Below are 19,736 nucleotides of genomic sequence, written 5' to 3' on the forward strand. Positions count from 1 at the left end.
TCCTGCTCCCGCGTCTGCTGCAGCTCCTGTTCCTTTTGCTGCACCGCGAATGCGTGCGCTTTCTCCTCCGCCTGCAGCCGCCTCTGTGCGGCGTCCTGGGCAAGCTGCAGCTGCCGCGCGGACTCCTGCTCTGCCTTTTCACGCAGGCGCCGCGCCTCGTCCACCTTGGCCCGCAGCCGCTCCACCTCCTCTAGCGCCGCCTTGCGCTGCCGGGCGGCCTCCTCCTCTGCGGCTAGGCTCTTCTGCACGCGCTCCTCCGCCTCCCGGCGCCGCTGCTCCTCTTCCGCCGCCAGCTGCCGCTGCCGCACGGCCTCCAGCTCTGCCTGTTGCTTGCTGCGCAGCGTGTCCTCCGCCTCGCCGCGGATGCGTCCCAGCTCCAGCTCCAGCTCTGCCTTGCCTGCAGCTGCCTTCTCGAAGCTCGACTTCAGGGCCAGGATCTCCTCCTCCACCTGCCGCCGCTGCCGCAGCGTGTCCTCCACTAGCCCCTTCTGCCGCTCCAGCTCGCTGTCCGACGCCTTGCGCAGCTGTGCCAGCCGCTCCTCGATGTCGGCCTTGTGCTGGGCCGCCTGCTCCTCCAGCCGGCGCCGCTGGAACGCCTCGTCCTCCGCCAGGCGCCGCAGGCGCTCGTTCTCTGCCTCCTTCTCCTTCAGCGCGATCTCCGCCTCCGTCTTAAGCCGCGTGGCTTCGCTGATGGCAGCCAGCTTCTCCGCGAGCACGCGCTCCGCCTCCGCACGCTGCCGCGCCGCATCCTCCTCCGCTAGCTGCCGCTGCCGCTTGGCCTCCTCTGCCAGGGCACGCAGACGCGCGGCCTCTTCCGCCAGCTCGCGGAACCGGCCGGCCTCGGCTTCCAGCCTCTGCTTTGACTTCTCGCTGGTGGACCGCGACTCCTCCTCGGCGCGCGCCTTGCTGGCCAGCAGCACCTCCATCTCCGCCCGCACCTTGGCCAGCTCGGCCTCCAGCTCTTGGCGCTTCTGCGTGGCCGCGGCCGCCTCTCGCTGCAGCCGCGCCAGCTCCTCCTCCAGCAGCTGCCGCTGTTGCTCGCCCTGCTCCGTCTCGGCACGCAGGCGGATGAGCTCCTGCTCCGCGGCCAGGCGCTGCTGCGCGGTGCCCTCTGCCAGCTGCCGCTGCTTCTCCAGCTCCTGCTCGGCCAGCTCGCGCTGCCGCACCGCCTGCTCCTCCGCCTTGCCGCGCCGCCGCGCCTCGCGCTCCGCCTCCTCCTTCTGCTTCTCCGCCTCCGCCTGCGCCAGGCTCTTCTGTTGCGCCACCTCCTCCGCCTGCAGGCGAAGGCGCAGCGCCTCATTGGCCTTCAGCTGCCAGCGCTCCAGCTCCCGCTCTGCCTCTTCGCGGGCGCGCTCGGCCTCAGCCTGCTGCTGTGCCCGCCGCTCGGCCTCCTCCCGCAGCTGTGTCACCGTCACGTGCTCTTCCTGCAGGGTGCGCTCCAGCTGCGCCGTCTTCTCAGCGAAGGAGGCCCGCTTGCTCTGCAGTTCGGCTGCCGCGCTGCGCTGCGCAGTCTCCGTCGCCACCTGCACCTGGCGGGCCCGCTCCACCTCCGCCTGCCGCAGGCGCCTGTCGGCCTCCTCAGCCTGCAGCCGCAGCTCTTCCAGGGCCTGCAGGGCCTGCTGCTTCTCACGGGCGGCCTCGGCCTCGGCCTTCACACGCAGGGCCAGCTCCGCCTCTGCCTGCCGCTTGCGCTGGGTCTCGTCCTGCACCTGCCGCCGCAGGCGCTCCGCCTCCTCCTGCGCCTGCCGCTTCTGCACCTCGGCCTCCTCTGCCCGCGCACGCAGGGCCTGCAGCTCGTCCTCCGCTCCGCCGCGCTGGCGCTCGGTGGTCTCTAGCTGCAGGCGGACCAGGCGGATCTCCTCTTCGATGCGCAGCCGGCTGCGTTCGGCCGCCTCCGCCTGCCGGGCCTTGGCCTGGATCTCCGCCTCTGAGCTCTGCCGCAGGTGCTGCAGCTCTTCCTGGACACTGCGCTTCTGCTGCTGCGCGTCCACCGCAGCCTCTTCCCGCCGCGCCACCTCCTCCTGCATGCGCTGCTGCAGCTCCTGCGCCTCCCTCTCTGCCTGCGCCTTCGCCTGCGCGTGGGCCTCCGCCAGCTGCCGCTGCTTCTCCAGTGCGGCCTCCACCTCCGCTAGTCGCTCCCGCTCCTCCGCCCGCTGCTGCTCGGCCAGCCTCTGCGGCCGCGCAGAGAGAGGGGGAGAACCAGAGACAGTGGTGAGTGCAGGGCAGCCACCAGGCACGCACGTGACAGGGCGCCACCACCACAGTTCACTCCGACAGCGCGATGGGAGGTGGAGGGAGGACTCAGGTCACAGCCCGGCCGAGGGAGAGAGCGTGCACCCGCCCAGGGCACTCAGGGCAGCGAGCGCAGCATGGCCCCACAGTGCTCACCAGCCCGGGGAAGGAGGCCCAGGCGTCCTCCCCTCTTCCCGCAGATAGGCGACGAGACAGACGGACACGGAGAGAGAGAGAGAGAGCAAAGCAGGAGGCTCGCAGGCCCCGTGAGCGGCACCCACCACACAGCCTCGCCCGAGCACCACGATCGCAAGCCACGGGGCCCTCTCCCTGACCTGGGTCCCTCCCTGCAGCCCCGCAAGGCGCCACCGTGGGGCGACAGTGTAGACCTGAGCCAGCTCAGAAGAGGGAATTGCAAGCCTGAGGCCGTGACCACAGAAAGGACTGAGGGCGGGGCTAGACGGCGAGGCTACCCAGAAGGAACAGGACAGGCGGGCACCCCAACCCCAGCCCCCGCGACCTAACAGCCCCAGCTCTTCTGGGCCAGTGGCCACATGGAGCGGCATCATGGCCAGTCGGGGGCGGGCGCCAGCCACCCGAGGGGGGACAGCAGTGCAGCGCCAGGCCAGGCCGAGGTAGAGCAGGCGATGCTGCGGGGCGCGGACGCCGGCGGCATCAGGCAGCAGGGGTGGGGAGGGCTGTGCTAAGTGGTCAGACGGGTTCCCGGGCTGCGTCTGGGCAGCAGGACGGTCCCCGCCCCCAGTAGCCATACCTCCTCCTCCTCCATGCGCCTCAGGGTCTCACTGATGAACTTGATATACTGGCTCGTCAGCGTGGTCAGCTCGCTGTAGCGGGCGCGCAGGTCCACGTACTGAAGGGCAGGAGGAAGGAGGCAGCCGGGTCAGCCCCATCCCAGCCGCGGGGCCCAGGAGCCCACCCCCAGCCACGCTCCGCGGCCCTACCTCCTGGATGACGCTCTCAGACCCAGATTGGACCTTGGGCTTCTTGGCCGGGGAGGCCACTGGCTCAAGCTGCGCCTTGTACGTGACCAGCTGGAGCTCATAGTCCTGTGGGAAACACTGGTCAGCCACCGCTCACCCGGCCCCTGAACCCCCATGGGCTTTCGCTGGTCTTGGGGACCGAGGCCCCAGGATGCTGGGCCTCGGCAAGGGTGGCAGGAGATAGAAGCCTCACCTTGATGGCGTTGATGTACTGCTTCGCGAACTTCTGGCACTCCTCCACCTTATCCCCGTGACGCTCAATCTCCTCCAGCAGCGCCTGGGGGGCATGGTGGTCAGCGGCCAGGGTGCGCCCCACCCCGCCCCGCTCCCGCCCCCGGCCGGCTCAGGCCTACCTTCTCCTGCCGCAGCTGCTCTCGCACCGCCCGGCTGTCTGCCAGCGGGATGGCCTGGATCTGCTCCTGCCGCTGCTTGGCGTCCTGCAGCCAGGCGCCCAGCGGGTCCGCACTCTCCCGGTAGTAACGCAGCTGGCGGCCCAGCTGCTCAAGCTCACGCTGCCGCAGGTCGGTCTGGGCCAGCACGGCCTGCCAGCGCTCCAGGAGCTGGGCCACCCGCCCACGCCAGCGCTCCACCTCCACGTCCCGCTCACCGTGCCGCTGCTGCAGTCTCTCCCCCACCTCCTGTGCCCCCCGCAGCTCATCCCGCAGGGCATCGAACACCGGCTGCTGCGCCTCCGCCTGGGCCCGCAGCTTCTGTTGGGGGCCAGAGGAGCAGGTACCGTTTCAGCCCGAGGCCCGGCTGCTAGCTCCCAATGTCCCTTGGCTTTCCTGCAAGGCACAGGACTGGCAGCAGTACCTTGAGTGCAGCCTTGGTGGCCTCGAGCTCTGGGAGGGTGGCGGGCACGGCCTGGGCCTCCTTGAGCTGCTCCTCGTGGACCTTGAGCATGTCCTCAGCCCCCTGTGTGCTGCGGATCACCAGACTGATGGTCTTGAGCCTGGGGGAAGGTGGGCAGAGATGAGCCGGTGGGGGGTGGGGGGCAGGCCCAAGGCAGCGGGGAGCCCAGCATGGTGGAACCAAAGCCTCAGCGTTTGGCTGACCCTCAGTCATGGGCTTCGGGGAAAAGGACAGAGACCTCAAGGAGCTGGGGGCGGGGGGGGACGGGGACCGCTCAGACACAGGAACACTTTGACTCCAGCCTGAGTCTTGGAGGGTGTGCTGGCCCTCGTCACAGCAAACCCCCAGCCAGCCACCCCGGGGCCTGGGGGCAGCTCTCCACCTCTAGCCCCAAGGCTGTGTGAGGGGAACAGTGAAATTAGCCTCTGTGAAGAAACAGCGGGTAAGGGCCAGACAGGGCACAGGGAGTCTGCGGTGTCCTCAGAAACTACGAAGTGACGCATCAGAAACAAAGACTGTAAACCGGCGGGGCCTTGGAGGGGGTCTGACGGGGGAGAGGCCCTCACCCTGCTCGGGAGTGAGTTACTGTACCGTGGGTGCATGCGCGCTGAAACGAACAGACGCCCTGGTGAGGACTCTGCATTTCCCCAGGGGCACTGGGGGAGGGCAGCCAGGGGACAGGGACGGGGTGCAGGGGAGACACCTTGGCATTAACCCCTCTTAACACCCAGCCCCCTACCCACCCTTCCCAGGTCCTCGTCCTCTCCCTCCCCCCAAGGTCACTGGCGCCGACCCTATTTGTCTGACCCACAAGCATGCCCGTGGCCATTTCTCACTCCGCGCTCTGCCCTCCGCCTGCATGCCTTCCATGCTTCCACAAAGACGCTCCCCTAGTTCCTGCCACCCCATGGGTGGGGCTCCCCCAGGGCACCACACCAGCCCCTTTGACCCCTCTCACCCTCCATCCAGTCATCGGAAAGTACTGCCTTCAGGGTAGGTCAGGACTGAACCCCTCCCCATGTCCGTGACCCCCACCCTGGTCCACAACCACCATCTCTTGGCCAGATCTTTCAACAGACCCCACCTCACTGCCCCTGTTGCCCTGTCCATCACCCTGCCCTCCGCAAGCACACGGTCCTGCTCTGCTCAGGACCCTGCTGAGGTCCCAGCCCTGGCCTCTGACAGGTGCACTCACTTCTCCAGATAAAAGGCGGAGAGGCTGCGGACTTGCTCCAGCTTGCCCAGGGTCAGTTCCAACTCCGAGCGCAGAGTGGGGGCAGCAGGTGATGGCTCGGGCAGGGCCAGGACCTTCTCGGCCTCGGTAGAGAGCCGGGCAACCCCCTTGCCCAGCCCTTCCAGCTCAGCCTGTGCTTTCTGGGGAGAGAGAAGGAGGTGAGCTGAGCACGGAAGCCCAGCCACGCTGAAGGCAGAAGGGATGGGGACAGGGCTGGGGACGGCGCCTGCCTGCTGCTCAGCGATGCGCTGGGCGCACTCCCGTGCGGGCTCCTTGTCCAGTGGCAGCCGCAGGCGGTGCACCGTGCGTGTCTCGCAGGCCTCCAGCTGCAGCCGGATGTCCTTGAGTTCTGAGATGCAGCGCTGACAACGGGACTCCTCCTGCTCGCCTGGGGACACAATCCGCTCACGTGCTGCCTGGCCCTGCCTGGCCTTGCCTGGCCCCGCATGGCCCCGCCCGCCCTGCCTGCCAGGTCTCCCCCTACTCCCCCCACGCCTACCCTGCTCCAGGCTCTGTAGCAGCTGCTGGTAATGGTGGCTGCAGGAGCTGTACTCGCGCTCGGCCTGCAGCCGGTCCTCAGGCCCGAAGCTGCCAGCGTCCTGGCTGTCCCGCAGGAAGGCTTGGTAGTGCAGCTCCAGGTCACGCAGGGCCTGGCGCTGTTCCTCTGGCTTCAAGGTACGGAACTGTGGACGACAGGAAGGCTGAGCACCGGCACGCAGGCTTAGCCACAGGAAGTCCCCCCTCTGCCCTGGGTGGCCTGTGGGTGGCCCGGGGGGCTGGCCTACCGTAACCAGGGACCAAGAGCGGATGAGCTGCAGGTCCCGGCAGAAGCTCTGCCATGCCAGGAGGCTCTTCATGTCCACGTGCAGCTGGTGCCAGAGTGCGACCAAGGCCTGGTGCTGGGCCTCCAGCCTGGCAGGTCAGGGTGCGGTCAGAGGCATCGGGGCTCCTACCCACTGCCACCCGGTCCAGCAGCCGGACCCCAGATCACCCACCTGGTGACGGCCTCCTGGGCCTCCTGGTTGGGCGGGGGCACGAGGAAGCACACGGAGGGCACAGCGGCCTCACTGCCACAGCTGCTGAGCACCTTCCAGTGGCACGGCTGTGCAGGGCCCACCAGCTGGCACTCGTCACCCTTGTGCACGGTCACCTGGGGCAGCCAGAGCTGTCACAGTATGGCCACGCCCACTCCCCCCAGCAGACCCCAGTCACCCCACCTCCCCTGCAAGCTCTGTCCTGCATGCAGCCTGCTGCCCTCACCTCCACCTGCTTGTAGTCACACACGGCCAGCAGCGGCACACGGCCCCGCACGGACTGGGCTGGGCTGCGGGGCTTCAGCTGTACCACAGCCTTGGCCCGCTTGGCCAGGCCTGCGAGGTGCCCCCTGTACTCATTCAGCTGGTCCTTCTCGTCCTGCAGGGGAAGAGAGCTCAGAGACCGTCATCCAGCATCCAGATACCACCTGAGTGAGGGTCTGCGAAGACCCACACACTTGCCCCGGGCAGTGAGGCTCCTCCCTGTGGCCCCAGGCACAGGGGAAAGAGAAGCAGGCGCCAGAGCTCGGCCTCAGCAGCACCCCCGGCACCCCCTCCTTCCTTGCTGGCCAGAACTGAGTGCCTGCCCCACCCCAGGTCACACACTGTGTTCCCCGTCCCCTGCCCCCAAGTCTTCCTCCCACAGTCCCCTCCCACCGCAGAAGGTCACCCGCCTCCTCCTGTTCAGTCCATCCAGAGTGTCAAACCAAGGACTGTCCCAGGCTGCGGGGTCGAGAGCACACCCTGAAACTGCTTGCACCTCTAGCAGCTAACGCTGTAGCTGAGGGGGCCTCGTGGCTGCCGCGGACTTCACTGACTCCCATCCTGAGCACAGGAGCCCCAGGTGGCAGGGCTTCTAGTCCTCCCTCTTCTTCTCTGCCACCCCCAGCACTCTCAGAAGGCCCCTGGGCCCCTCCTGGTGCCCCTGCCCCCGTCCAGGGCACAGGCACACACACCCAGCTGCCTCTCCGCCCAGCTCAGCCCTAGGCGCCAGGCCCAAAATGCTAGTGGACCCCTCTAAGGTGAAAGAGCTGGTGACAGCGTGGCCATTTGAAGCCTCCACCTCTCTGGGGACTGCAAAGGCGAAAGGGTGCTACCAGCTCTGGCCAGACACCTACTAACACTGCAGCGCCCTGCCACTAGTCCCTCAGTTCCCCGCACCCCATCCCGCTGTGCAGGCCGCCAACCCGCATCGCGCCTCTCCCAACCCCAACCCCCATCCCTGCTGACCCCCTGTTGCCCCACTTCCGCCCCCAGAGGGGCCTTTCCAGAGCACCATTGTGGCCCGGCTGCCAGTCGCCTCTCCCAGACCTCACGCCCCCTACCTGCCCCTGCTGTGCCGCGCCATCCCTGAGCCCGGCGGCTACCCGCCCTCCGCCGTGCAGGCACCCTGGACAGCTGGCTCACCTGGGCATCCTGCAGCAGGTCCTCGAGGCGAGTGACGGTGATGGAGCGGTCGCAGGTGTATTTCCTGCGCATCGTCTCCTGCAGCTTCCGCAGCTGCTCCTCAGCCTCCCGCACATCTGAGAAGAACTGTGGCAGCGGGAAGGGGTCAGGCTGGACCTGGCAGGGCTGCCCCACTGTGGGCCCGAGGGGCCTGGGGGGACTTGAACATGAGCTCGGCGAGGCAAGGTACACGGGAACAGGGAGGGTCTAGGAGCTTCTGAGCCGGGCGGGGCAGGTTCTCACCTGGAAGTAGGCGGTGTTCTCTTTCAGGTGGGCCTCAATGCAGCAACACAGCTGCAGCATCCAGCTCCACTGGGTCTGTAGGGCCGCCTGGAAGGACTACAGCACGGCGGGCATCTCCGTCAGCCCCCAACCACAGGCCTGGGGGGCCCCACAGCCCTACACCCCGACCGTGGGCACCAGGGGGTCTCCCTACAGCTCCCCACCTCCACCGTGGGCCGAGCGGGGTGGTCCTCCCGAAGCAGCCGGTCCCCGGTGCTCTGAGTCTCCTTCAGTTTCTTTTCCTTCAGCTCCAGCTCACGCATCAGGGCCTGACACGGAGGCAGCGGGGTCTCAGGGATGGTGCCAAAGCGACAGAGGTCCACCAGTCTCCCGTCAAGCGCCACCCAAGCCCCCCGGCTGTCCCCCGTGGGGCCTGGAGCGGGAGCGGATGCAGGGTCGCCTCACCGAGTAGCTCTCCTTCTTGGCGGCCATGTTGGCGTTGCGCTCGCTCCAGTCGAAGCCCACCTCCTCCTCCTCTTTCTCACTCAGCCACATCAGCTCCTTGGTGGCAGCCGCTACAAAGCCGTGCAGGCTCTCCAGGGACCGCAGGCGGGCCTTGGAGTTGTTCTGTGGGCAGGCAGGGTATCAGTAGGCCACAGCCCCGCCACCTGCCCTGCCACCCACCCGGCCCCCACTCACCAGCAGTTTGGCAAACTGCAGGTCCAGCCGGCCCAGGCAGTCTCGGTAGGCGCCCCGGGTGGATGGGGAGAGCTGGCTCTGCAGGGGAGGAGGAGCGGTGAGGCCTGCACGGCCAGGACCTGGCCTACCACCCGCGGTCCACCCTATGGGCACCCACGTACCTCGTCAGTCCGCGCCCGCTCGATCTTGGCCCGGAACTCCTCGATGGACTGGTGCAGGCCGCGGTGGCTGCCCAGCTGCGCCTCCACGCTGGGCAGGTCCACGCCCCACTCGGCACCGTCCACTCGGCGCTGGTTCTCCTCCACCCAGGCCAGCAGGTCCTGCAGATAGCGCAGGGTGGAATCCTCCAGCTCAGGGCGCCGCTGCGTGCTCTGCACAGTCACCTGGGTCACCTGGGTCACAGGGGCAGCAATGCCCGCCTTCAGCCGAAGGTTGTACTCGGTGCGGATGGCCACCAGGCGCTCGTGCAGGCGGTATACCCTGAGGACAGCAGGGGAGTCAAGTCAAGAGGGGGTGAGCCGGAGCCAGGCAGCACCCCAGGCCCCCGCACCCAGAGCGGGGCGTGGCCCACCTGCGGTACATCTGCTCGCCCTGTGGGTGCCGCCCATCCTTGAGGGCCTGGACGTCATTGAATAGTAGCCGGATCATGCCATCCGCCTTGTCCAGGTCCCGCTCCACGTCGCCTGCCCGCTGTGCTGTCTTGCCTGCTGCCAGCAGCCGGATATCCTACAAGGTGGTCCGTGACTCAGACCCCAGCCCCGACTTTTCCCTACCTCTCCCCGCCCAGCCCCACCCATCTTCAGGATGCACAAAATGCCAGCCATGGCTCTCTGGAAGAACCACGATCCAGTCCGAGGGCCTGCCTGGTGCCCAGAAGCCAGCTCTGCTCAAAGCCGGCAGTCAGGGTTGGCTGCACACCAGGAGGGAGGAGCTGGGACCGCCTGCCAGGCGAGGCAGCTTCAGGGATCCTCCCGCCGCCACCCCGCCTCCCTGCTGCCTGGTGCCCAGTCCCGCCCCGTCCCCTCCCCCTCACCGACTGCAGCAGGGCGTCGGCCTGGTTCAGCTGCTCTTCACACAGGCCAGCCTCCATCTGCAATTTGCTCACGATGCGCTGAAGACACTCCAACCTGCAGCCCAACACCCACGGGACCCGCTGTGAGGGGACTGCCTGCCAGGCTCCTGGCCGAAGCGCACGGTCCCCCTCCTGCTTCTGGCCTCCACACCAGCCTGTGGCCCAATGTCGCCTGGCCCGGGTGTGGGTTTCCCAGCCTGGGGGGGATTTCCTCTCTAGGCAGTGACTCACCCTCGGGTGGCTTCCCTGCCACCACAGGGCCCCACCCACTGCCCGCAGCCGCCCACCTCTCAAACTCGCTCCGGAGCTGCTTCTCCCGCTCCAGGATGGCCACGTGCAGCTTGCCCCATTCTTTCTCCACGTCCAGCGGGTGGTAGCCAGGGGGTACCTTGAGTTGGCCTGCTTGTACCGCCCCCTGTCAGCAGGGGCCAAGTTCAGTCCTGGGTCAGCAGAGGGGTGGGGGTGCCAAGCCACCAGGGCCCCCGGGCCCCCGGACCCCCAGCCAGCCTGCCCTGGAACAGCCCTACCCCAGTTCAGTAGGGAGGACAGGCCAAGCTCGCTGGAGAGGACCCCCAGGCCCCTGGACGGCCTCACTTGCCTCCAGGACGTCCTCCGCTTACCCCTGGGAAGCCTCCCACTCCTCTCCAGACCCTCGCTAACCTCCAGGGACTGGTAGATGCCCTTGGACCGGTTCTTGTCTGCCTCCTTGGCGGGAAGCTCAGTCTCCTTAAACTTCAAGAACTGGCACCACAGGATCTGTGGAGACAAGATGCGTCGGCAGCCGTGCCTGGGGCCGCACCCCCCCCCCGGTGGGCACGGGACCCCGCCCCGAGCAGACCAGCCCACCTCAATCTCCTCAAAGCTGGAGGGGAACCTGCGCTCCTCGAAGATGGCAGTGTGGTGCCGGGTCCACTGCAGCAGCAGCATCACCAGCTCCCGGTACTCCTGCCACCGCAGCTGCAGCTCCTGGGGGCGAGCACGGCCGTCAGGGGCCAGCGGGGGCCGCCTGTCCTACCACCACCACCAGGGCCTGCCAGCCGACACTCACGTTGGCCTTCACCCCATCCTGCACGTCAGGCACACGGGGCATGGCGTCGTACAGGGACGAGACGTATGTGATGATGGACTTCTCATCGGGCTGAGGGACGTCCACATCTGTGGGCGAGGGAGGTCAGAGGTGGCCCCCCACAACTGGCAAGGGACAGGAGGATGGAGGAGCAGCAGCAGCACATACCCTCAGGATCCAGGAGCCGGGTCACGCCCAGATCCCGCTCCGCCACAGAGAAGGCCTGGTCCAGGTTCTCCAGGTTGGTCTGACGATACACCTTGCTCATATCGATGAGCATGGGCCTGTAGGCGATGTGGCCGGTGGAGCAGCAGGTGGGGACACAGGGCAGCGAGACCCGCAGACTGGTCAGCACACACACACAACCCACGTATCCCCACAACACACTCATCCTAAAAGTACACTGCCCGCCCCACTAGCGCCCAATCCTGACCACACAGGGAGCTGTGTGCGGCCAGTGTGCACTCGAGCCCCGCCCCCTGGCGCTCAGGGGGCTCACAGCAGGCACAGGTGCAGGGTGGAGTGCACGGAGTAGAGGGTGCCGGTCAGCCTGGGCTCCCTGGGTCGGGACTGAGGGCCCCCGGAGGCCATCCCCACCATGGCTCCGCCACCTGAGTCCCATGGGGGAGATGCTCATGGCTGTGAGAGCCGGCAGCCCATGGGCCCTCTGGCCTTGAGAAAGCCAGGGTGCCTCTGGGAGGGCCCAGGAGGCGGCGGGAAGGGTGTGGGTGGGGCGGCTGGCATGGGCACTCGTCCCCGCGGGCAGTGGGTTCTCGTCAGCGGAAGACACTCCTCCCGCCACCCTCCCTGCCCCTACTTGTCTGAAGTCGCCTAGCTGAGCTGCCCCAGGACACCCTGACCCACAGCCCCATCTCTGCCTTTCTGCCCGGGGCTGCGTACTTATGCCGGTGAATGATAGCATTGAAGAGGCGGCCGTCACGCCAGCTGGAGGTGAAATTGTCGCAGCGCAGGCCCTGGTAGCCCTCCACCATGCGCTGTGACCACAGCAGCAGCTTCTCCTTAGCCGTCATGTCCTCCGACTGCCCGCTGACCTGGATGTCAGAGATCTGCCCCCAGGTGGGCAGGACGCGGGCACTCAGCCACACAGCCACCCTGCCGCGCCCACCCCTGCTTGTCTGAGGGCAGGGGCAGCTCGGTACCCAGCTGGGGTGCATGTGAGCCACCAGGCTAGTGGGGCGGAGCAGGGTCCCTGGGGCCCCTTCACATCAGGGATCTGCTACACCTCAGCACTGAGCTCAGGCCACTCCAGGAGGCAGCGGCCATAGTGTACGTCAGAGCCCCCGGCTCCCACTGCAGACACATGGTGGGTGACCTGGATCCCCTCACCTACGAAGGCCTGAGGCACACCCTGCACCCTGGAATTAGTGGAGGGTGAGCCCAGTGAGAGCAGCTGCTCACCCAGACACCTGGGCCCAGAAAAGGCTGTCGCACTTGGGGTGGGGGCAGGTCAGCCCCCTCTGGCTGCAGACTGGGGGCAGGATCCCTGGGGCTGGGCATCATGTGCCTGGCAGCCCGGCCCGGGCATGCCAGGGCCACGGCACCAGCCTGGCCCTGCACTCAGCTACATCCTTCAGCCCGGCCTGCCAGCCTGTTTGGCTGTCAGCACAGCCGCCTGCCTGTCCCTGTCCCTGTCTGCCTGTCTGTCTGTCTATCTGTCGGCCTGCACGCCTATGTGACTCAGCTGCCGTGCCAACAGGGCTCTGCCTGCCCAGCTCAGATTTGTGGCTTCCTGTGCGGCTGGGCAGGCAATAGATGAGTCAGCCAGTGCAGCGGGTGCTTCTCCAGAACCTTCCCCAGGGTAGGCGGCTGCCCCGGGGGAGCAGAGTGTGCATTCCTCTGCGGGGAGGCTCTGCGGGCCCTGCCCAGCCAGGCCCAGAGGGCTCAGGATAAGCAAGTCTTAAGAGAGAGACCTGGGCCTCCGGGCCCCGCAGCTAACACAGGGCTCATGCTGGGCGGGCGGTGGGAAGGCTCCTGGTGCCAGGGTAGCCAGGGCCCAGCTGCTGGGCCAGCCCCGGAGACCGCAGAGGCAGCAGAGCGTAGTGGGCGGCCACTCCACCTGGAAGTGCAGGATGATGGTCCAGATCAGGCCGAGGGTCAGCTTGGGGTTGCCGTCCGCGATGTCATCGTTCCTGATGTTCACCAGCTTCACCTGCGAGCGAGTGGCCTCGGTCACCCACGCCTCCTATGGGCGGCTCAAGGGGGCCTGGGTCCTCGGTCACGCCCCGGGTGGCTGGGGGTGGGGGAGGCCCGAGGCCTGGGGTCACGGCCCCGGGCAGCTGCGGGATGGGTCAGGGGCGGGGCCGCCTCACCTGGCGGTGTCGAAGGTAGTCCAGGGCGATCTGCACGTTCTGCAGCTTGTGGAAGCGCATCCTCCCCTTCTCCCGGGGCTGTGAGGAGGCACGGCCGGTCAGCACCCCCAGAGCAGGACTTGCTCGCCACAGCCACAGCCGCCCCCACCCTCGGAACCCCCCGAGGCATCTGTGTGGCTAAACCAAGGGTCTCCCCCAGCGTGGCAGCAGCCCCTCCCATGTCCCCAGTGCACCCTCTCCAGCTGGAAACGGAGGCCACGGGCCCAGAGGTCAGGCCCAGCAGTGGCTTCAGAAGTCCAGCGGCCAGACCCGGGCAGCGGGCAGGAAGGAAGGGGGTGGGAAGGAGACAATAGCCAGGAAGCCTGGGGCGGAGGGCGACGGCGCTGGAGGAGGGACCCTCCTGCCCCATGGTGGCAGCCCCGGTGGGTCACAGGCCTGAGTGGTGCCAAGGCGGGACAGCAGGTGGCTCGACACACAGCCATCTGCCCACCCGCGTGCTGGGCACAGGTTGGGCCGGACTGGCCACCAGCCCTAGGTGAGCTGGGCTCCGGCCTCAGGGAGCCACGTGCCGCCGTGGCCAGCAGGCACAACCACTCACCAGGCGCGAGCTCCTGATTATGTCCCGCTCTCTTGGCTGCCCGGCCAAAGCAGGACAAGGGGTAAAGGACAGAGGTCAAGGTTCAGAGTCCAAGCAGCAGAGAAACCAAAGCAGAGCAGAGCATGAGGTTACTGTGTTGGGGCCACCACGCGAGGGTGGCACGGGGTCGGGGCCACAGCCAGGCCGGCCGAGCACAGAGTGGACGTGTGGGGAAGGCCCCGAGGAGGGAAGGCGGGTGGGACACGTACCAGGCTGTCCCCAGAGAGCACCTCCAGCAGGGAGATGAGGTTGTGGCCATCGCGAAGGTCTTCGTACAGGTCACTGATGTGCCTCTGGGCCTGTGGGGACAGAGGCACTGGGCTGGCCGGAGATTCCCCAGAGCCACCAACAGACCTGGGGTGAGGAGGCGCACCGACCCCAAGGGGAAAGAGGCAGGGGGCCCGAGGAGGCACCTACCTCTGCCCGCCAGTGCTGCAGGGGAGGCCAGAGATGAGAGCGGGAGGAGGAGGAGGAGGAGGAGACAGGAGACAGACAGGCGACAGGCGACAGGCGAGAGCCAGCAGGGCAGGAGAAGACAGATCGCAGGTTTGAGAGGAGAGTGAGCCCCCAGGCCGGCGAGGCTGCCCTTGTTCTGGATGGAGGGCTGGGGTGTCCCCTCCTCCCACACCGTCCTCGCCCCGACGGGAAGGCCGGGGCGTCCCCTCCCCCGCCGTGGCCGACCTGAGGCCGCACGCAGGCACTGGCACCACCACCCACCTTGATGAGGTGCTTGTTGACCCACTTGGTGAAGGTTTTCTTCTGCACTCGGTCCCGCTCATCTAGAAGGAACGAGCCGGTTACCTGGGGCCTCAGCGAAGCCCCGGGGGCGTCACCGCCACGCAGACACCGTGGCTGGCTGATGGGGGCCTCAGAATCACACTGAGACCCAAAGACCACCCCCCCACCAGACTGGCAAAGACAATGGTGCCCAGGCCCACCCCCCACACCAGCCCAGTCCAGGCAGGGAGGGGGAGGCGCTAGACACCCAGGGTGCTGGCTGCTCAATCCCCCTATTGTCTCCCTCCCGAGGGAGGGTCCGGAGCCCGCAGCCCCGCCCAGAGTCCAGAGCCCACAGCACACAAGTCCCAGCCTGCTCCACCCCCACACGCTGACACCCACAGCCCCGAGCAGAGGTTCCAGGACAGGACCCAGGACTGGTCAGGTGGGTGACAAGGGGGAGGCTGTGTCCTCCCAGCTGGGCAACAGGTCTTTTCCAGGGCGCGAAGAGCCCCCACTCACCCCAGCCCTCTATCAGACACCCAGAAGCCGCTGCCGGCCTTGCCAGCACAGGCCGGCCCGCTCCCAGCTGTGAGTGAGGGGCCGGCCCCCCAGGTCTGCACCTGGGCCAGGATGCAGCACACTCACCGCCCACGGCCTGAGCTCTGGTCTCAGGGTCTGTCCCTCCATCTCAGACCCTCAGAGTCTGGGCCCCACCCCCAGCCAGAGCCACGCTTCCTGACACAGGAAGTGGGCCCTGCCTGCCTCAGCCTGCCCGTCTGCCGCTAGTGCCCACTACCTTTCTTGCCCTCCGAAGCCCTGAGTACCGCCCGGTAGAGGTTGTCCTCTGAGTTGGTCCTTTTGTGACCCAGGCCCTGGGGCTCGGGCACGCGGAGCCGGTTCTGAGACATGCTGCCACCTCCGCCCCTCGGCGCTGGTCCCTCTGCCCCCAGGTGCTGTGCTCCGACGCCCAGGCTGCAAAGTCTGGCGAGGGCCAGGACCCGCTCCCTGAGTGGCAGGCTCAGCTCCCAGCCGAGTCGGAGTGGCCACTCCCGGCCTGCTGTACTCACCGCACCGCTGTCCCCGCCCCAGGAGCCCCACCCCACGCTGCCCACCCCCCAGAGGGAGTGTCCCGGGGAAGGAGGAAGGCAACCCTCCCCCACGGCCACACCCTTTGCCAGCAGAAACAGGAAACCCAGGGGTTTCCTCACCCACCCCGCCAGGAGCCGGGCAGGGCGGCGGCGGGGGGGGGCGGTGATGGGGGGCAAGGGAACCTGGCACTTTGCTACACACCCAGTGCTGGCCCCATGGCCAAGCCAAGGGATGCCCCCAGCATAGGGAGGGGACCTGAATGTGGCTGGCCCTAAGTGCCCCAAAGGCCACACCTCTCTTTAGAGAGCACACCATAGGGCTTCGGGCCTGGCTCCCTGGGCCTACCCACCCTCCCTGCTGGAGAAGGCCCCCAAGCTGAGTGACACCAGGCCTGGGGGGCCCAACTGCCCATCCTTTTCCTGCAGCCCCCCCCATATCACATCTCCTCACAGACCCCTCCCACCCCGAGCCCAGTGCTGGTGGCCTCAGCACCCTGCTGGGCTCTGCTCCACCCTCTCTAGGGCCACTCTGGTCCTGTGCCACCTTGGTGCTTCCCCAGCTGCCCACCAGGCACATCCTGGAGCAGTGCCCCTGCCTGCAGGCAGAGTGTGCACTCGGTGGGCAGGAGCAGCCCGCAGCCCAGAGCTGACTCATCAGGCAGGAACTCTGCCCCATGCTGGGGGGGCCTAGGGGCAGTGGGGAGCATCCGGAGGGGACCTGCCAGTGACTCAGGGCCGGGGAGGGGGCCCCCCGGCACCGTGACTCACGGGAAAGGAAGCCACTCTGGGGCAGGGGGCGCAGGACGGGTGGGGCTGTTTGCACTGGGCAGGGATCACAGACAGCAGCTCCTCGGAGTTGTAAAGGTGGAAGCTGGGGCAAAGGGCGCAGGGGCGGGCAGAGCTGCCTACAGCCAGCACTGGGACTGCCGGCCGAAAGGAAAGAATGCACGCCCAGACCGCAAAAATTTTCCAGTTGGAGCATCTGGTTTAATGCGATCCAGCTGTGAGCACCCCAGCACTTGGCCTATTACGAGAAAAGCCCACCCCGCCCCCACCCTTGCTGCCCCTCTGTGGCCACGGGAGGGCGCCCACACCCCACGGAGCTGGCACGTCACCCCAAGTCTTATGCCCCACCCCATCGGAAAAGGACCCACCCGCCCCAGGCTCCAAGCTGGACCGCTGACCCTGGCACTAGAGGCACAGTACCCTTCTGCCCGACCCCCCCAATCTGGGCAGGGCCTGGAGATGCTCAGCCGCTCAGCAGCCCCCACGGCCCCAGCAGCTCATCACCCTCCCGAGGCCTAACAAAATCCCAAATCTGCCCCCACACCGCTCAGTGCTCCTGCACAGGGCACTGTGTCCCCAGCACACTCCCCTGCCCCCCAGCCCCCAGGTTTGGAGCCTCGTCAGAAAACCCCTCACCCTAGCAGTGGTCCGGAGTCCAAGAAGCCTGTATGCAGCACCTGCCATACACGCAGGTTCTGGGCTAGTCCGGCAGAGACCAGGAGGCCTGCAAGGCTAGGAGTGTCATTCTTGTGAGGGGCACAGATACCCGAGGCCCCGGGAAATGGGCAGGAGGAAGAACGGGACCTCCAGAAGCTGGAGGCTCCAGAGCCGGACACCCAAGGCTTGCGTGAGCCCTATCCCAGCCCCAGCCTTCCCTCTGCACAAACAAGCGGCCAAGGATGCCACAGGGCAGGCAGAGGGCAGGTGGGGTGCAGCCGTGCCCTGGAAGGCCTCCACCTCTGGCTCCTCCAGGGCCTCAGAGCCCATCCCATCCCACCTCCACAGAGCCTCCTGTCTGCCCTGGCCCGGGGATGTGCAGCTCCTATCCACCCTCAAACTGAAACAACTCCTCCCAGGCGGGCCGGGCCCCCGTGTGCTCCAACACTGCCGCACAGCTCAGCTCACCCTCCCCAGGACACACTGCCCCCAGCATTGCTGGCACTCTAACACATCTGTCTGACCCCTGAACTACCCAGGGGCAGCGGACTCTCTGCCTGGTGACCCCTAGAGCTACCCATGTTCCTCAGGGGGACGTCGCCCCCTTTTACGGTCAGAGAAACTAAAGTCAGAGGTCTGATAGCTAGTGAAAACGTGTCTGGGCGTGAAGCCTATTGATGGTGGACACCCCGCTCACTGGCTCACTGGCCTCGGGGAGGAGAGCCCCAAGGCGACAGAAGGCCTGGAGCTCCGCCCCCGCCCCCCCCTCCCCCCTCCGGCACCTCCTTCCACCTCAGGTCCAGACCACCAACTGCCCGGTGCCCAGAAACCAAAGCAAAAACCCCAGCCAATCCTCCCACCTTTCCTTTCTCCAGAGAGGAAAGGAACGGGCCGAGCGGACAGCACCCCGCTTTCCTCCCCAGGTGTTTCCGGAGCAGAGCCTGGGGGCGGGGCTGCACCTGGTCTGGGCACCACCCCTTCCCGGCCGAGGCCGTTCCCCGGGAGATCGGTGCTCTCCCCCTGCGCCACCTCCCCTCGCGGCCACAGGCACCCACCTACGCAGCACAGCTGCTCATAGAGGTGGACCCTGCGGGCTCGCTCGCAGGCCGGGTCCAGCCAGCACAGCGGTTCCAGCACGACCTCCTTCTGCGCCGGGAAGGGGCCGCCCTCCCCCCATGTGCCAGCCGCCGCCATGGGCCCAGGCACCCTGGGGTTGCCCACGCCGACAGCGAGCAGGCGGGTGGTGCCTCTGGTCTCCGGCCCACGCTCCCAGGCTCGGCTCCGCGCTGCACAGCCGCCCCCGCTGCCGGCAGCGGGCACACAGCCCAGACCTGAAGAACCGGCCCCGGCGGGCGCCCCGCCCAGGCCAGGAAGCCACGCCCTCACTTGGGGAGAGGACCCTGGCTGCGACTGGGATGAGGGGTGGCTGCCTGAGAGGACTAAGGGGCCTGGGAACTTGCGGGCTGCCCAGGCTCCCAAGGAGGGGAGCCCCGAGGGACGCCCAGGAAACTCCCTCGGAGGCGGCTCCCGGCCGGGTGCCAGGGAGAGGCTGGGGGGCGGAAGCAGGGAGTAGCCGGCTGAGAACAGCCAGAACAGCACAAAGGCGCCGACACCCCCAGAGGCACCGCAGGGCGTGGGGACAGGGAGCAGCCAGGACAGTGGCCGAAAAGAAGCACCTTCTGAGGGCGGCGATGGTGGGGGTTGGGGGCCTGGCCTACGCATTTTACTGGCCGCAGCTGCGTCACCAGCCGCTTCCCAGCCCCAAACCACGCGCGGAAGCCCCACCCTGATTCAGACCTCAGGTCCAGTGGGTCTGGCACCCAGGCTGAGACCAAACACCCTTTCCAGGGGCCAGCCTGGCCACCCCCACCAAGGACGAGCTTCCACACCCTGGGTATGTGCGGTGCACTACTGAGCACAAGCTCTGCACCCCCATTAGGGCGGACCCCAGCAGCTCCATCTGCTAGAGGGAAGACAGGCTCCGCCCTGTCTTGTTGGGCATGGCTGCCATGGGCTATAGCAGAGTGGGTGACTTTGAGCAGGGGGAGGGCAGAGTGCCACCTGGCTGCCCGCCCTGCGTCAGTCCTGGGCGCTGGCCGAGGGTACTCAGGCACCTGCCTCACCTCTGTGCAGCTCAAGCCTCTCGCAATGGGCGGGCGGCTATGCCTGGCCCAACCCCACCTCAGTCCTGGGCAGAAGCCTCACCCAAGACCCGCCCCAGGACACCTGCACCTGCCAGCTGCAGTTCCTCTGTTGACAGTCACCTGAGATCACCCTGTCCCTGGCAGCTGGGGAGGGGCCTTGCTTCCAGAGGGAGCAACTGGGCACTGCCCATGTCTCCCGTCCAGCACCCACTCCTGCTTCTCCCCTGGCTGCCCAGGATGGGGCTCCAGACTGATGGAGCCATGCAGCCCAGGATCTGGCCCAGGGGAGTGGCTGACCACGTGCGGCTGCTGGACTCCAGGGAGAGGAAGGGGAGGGAACAAGGAAATGCAGGGGTGAGGGAGGCGGTCCCCTCGCCCGGCCCCTCCTCCAGCCCCCTTGGCAGGGGCGGTGGCTGGCCGCAGCGCTGGGGAGGTTGCTGCCAGCCGCGCTTACCTTGCTCATCCCGTGCCCACCAGCGCCCCCTGCGCCAGTACCACACGGCGGCCAAGGTGACG

At 67.5% G+C, this 19,736-nt stretch overlaps 1 protein-coding gene across 1 annotated transcript in view; it reads right to left on the reverse strand.

The window, feature by feature from the left end:
• PLEC (plectin) overlaps nt 1-18,891 on the reverse strand; it is a 26,531-nt gene extending 7,640 nt beyond the window's left edge. The window contains 31 exon segments of the mRNA XM_025047619.1: nt 1-2,171; nt 3,005-3,103; nt 3,195-3,299; nt 3,427-3,510; nt 3,587-3,943; nt 4,047-4,185; nt 5,281-5,459; nt 5,550-5,707; nt 5,819-6,002; nt 6,105-6,231; nt 6,315-6,469; nt 6,580-6,732; nt 7,761-7,886; nt 8,043-8,138; nt 8,246-8,350; nt 8,487-8,648; nt 8,721-8,798; nt 8,882-9,200; nt 9,292-9,446; nt 9,754-9,847; nt 10,080-10,207; nt 10,453-10,548; nt 10,639-10,758; nt 10,841-10,947; nt 11,027-11,142; nt 11,759-11,925; nt 12,936-13,028; nt 13,189-13,266; nt 14,035-14,124; nt 14,543-14,604; nt 18,132-18,891. The exon segment at nt 1-2,171 is cut by the window's left edge and continues 7 nt beyond it. Of these exon segments, the coding sequence (XP_024903387.1) occupies nt 1-2,171; nt 3,005-3,103; nt 3,195-3,299; nt 3,427-3,510; nt 3,587-3,943; nt 4,047-4,185; nt 5,281-5,459; nt 5,550-5,707; nt 5,819-6,002; nt 6,105-6,231; nt 6,315-6,469; nt 6,580-6,732; nt 7,761-7,886; nt 8,043-8,138; nt 8,246-8,350; nt 8,487-8,648; nt 8,721-8,798; nt 8,882-9,200; nt 9,292-9,446; nt 9,754-9,847; nt 10,080-10,207; nt 10,453-10,548; nt 10,639-10,758; nt 10,841-10,947; nt 11,027-11,142; nt 11,759-11,925; nt 12,936-13,028; nt 13,189-13,266; nt 14,035-14,124; nt 14,543-14,604; nt 18,132-18,798 (6,770 nt within the window). The 5' untranslated portion in view covers nt 18,799-18,891.
• Between the last annotated feature and the right edge of the window lie 845 nt (nt 18,892-19,736).

The sequence above is a fragment of the Pteropus alecto genome, unplaced genomic scaffold, assembly GCF_000325575.1.
Source record: "Pteropus alecto unplaced genomic scaffold, ASM32557v1 scaffold105, whole genome shotgun sequence".
NCBI lineage: Eukaryota > Metazoa > Chordata > Mammalia > Chiroptera > Pteropodidae > Pteropus > Pteropus alecto.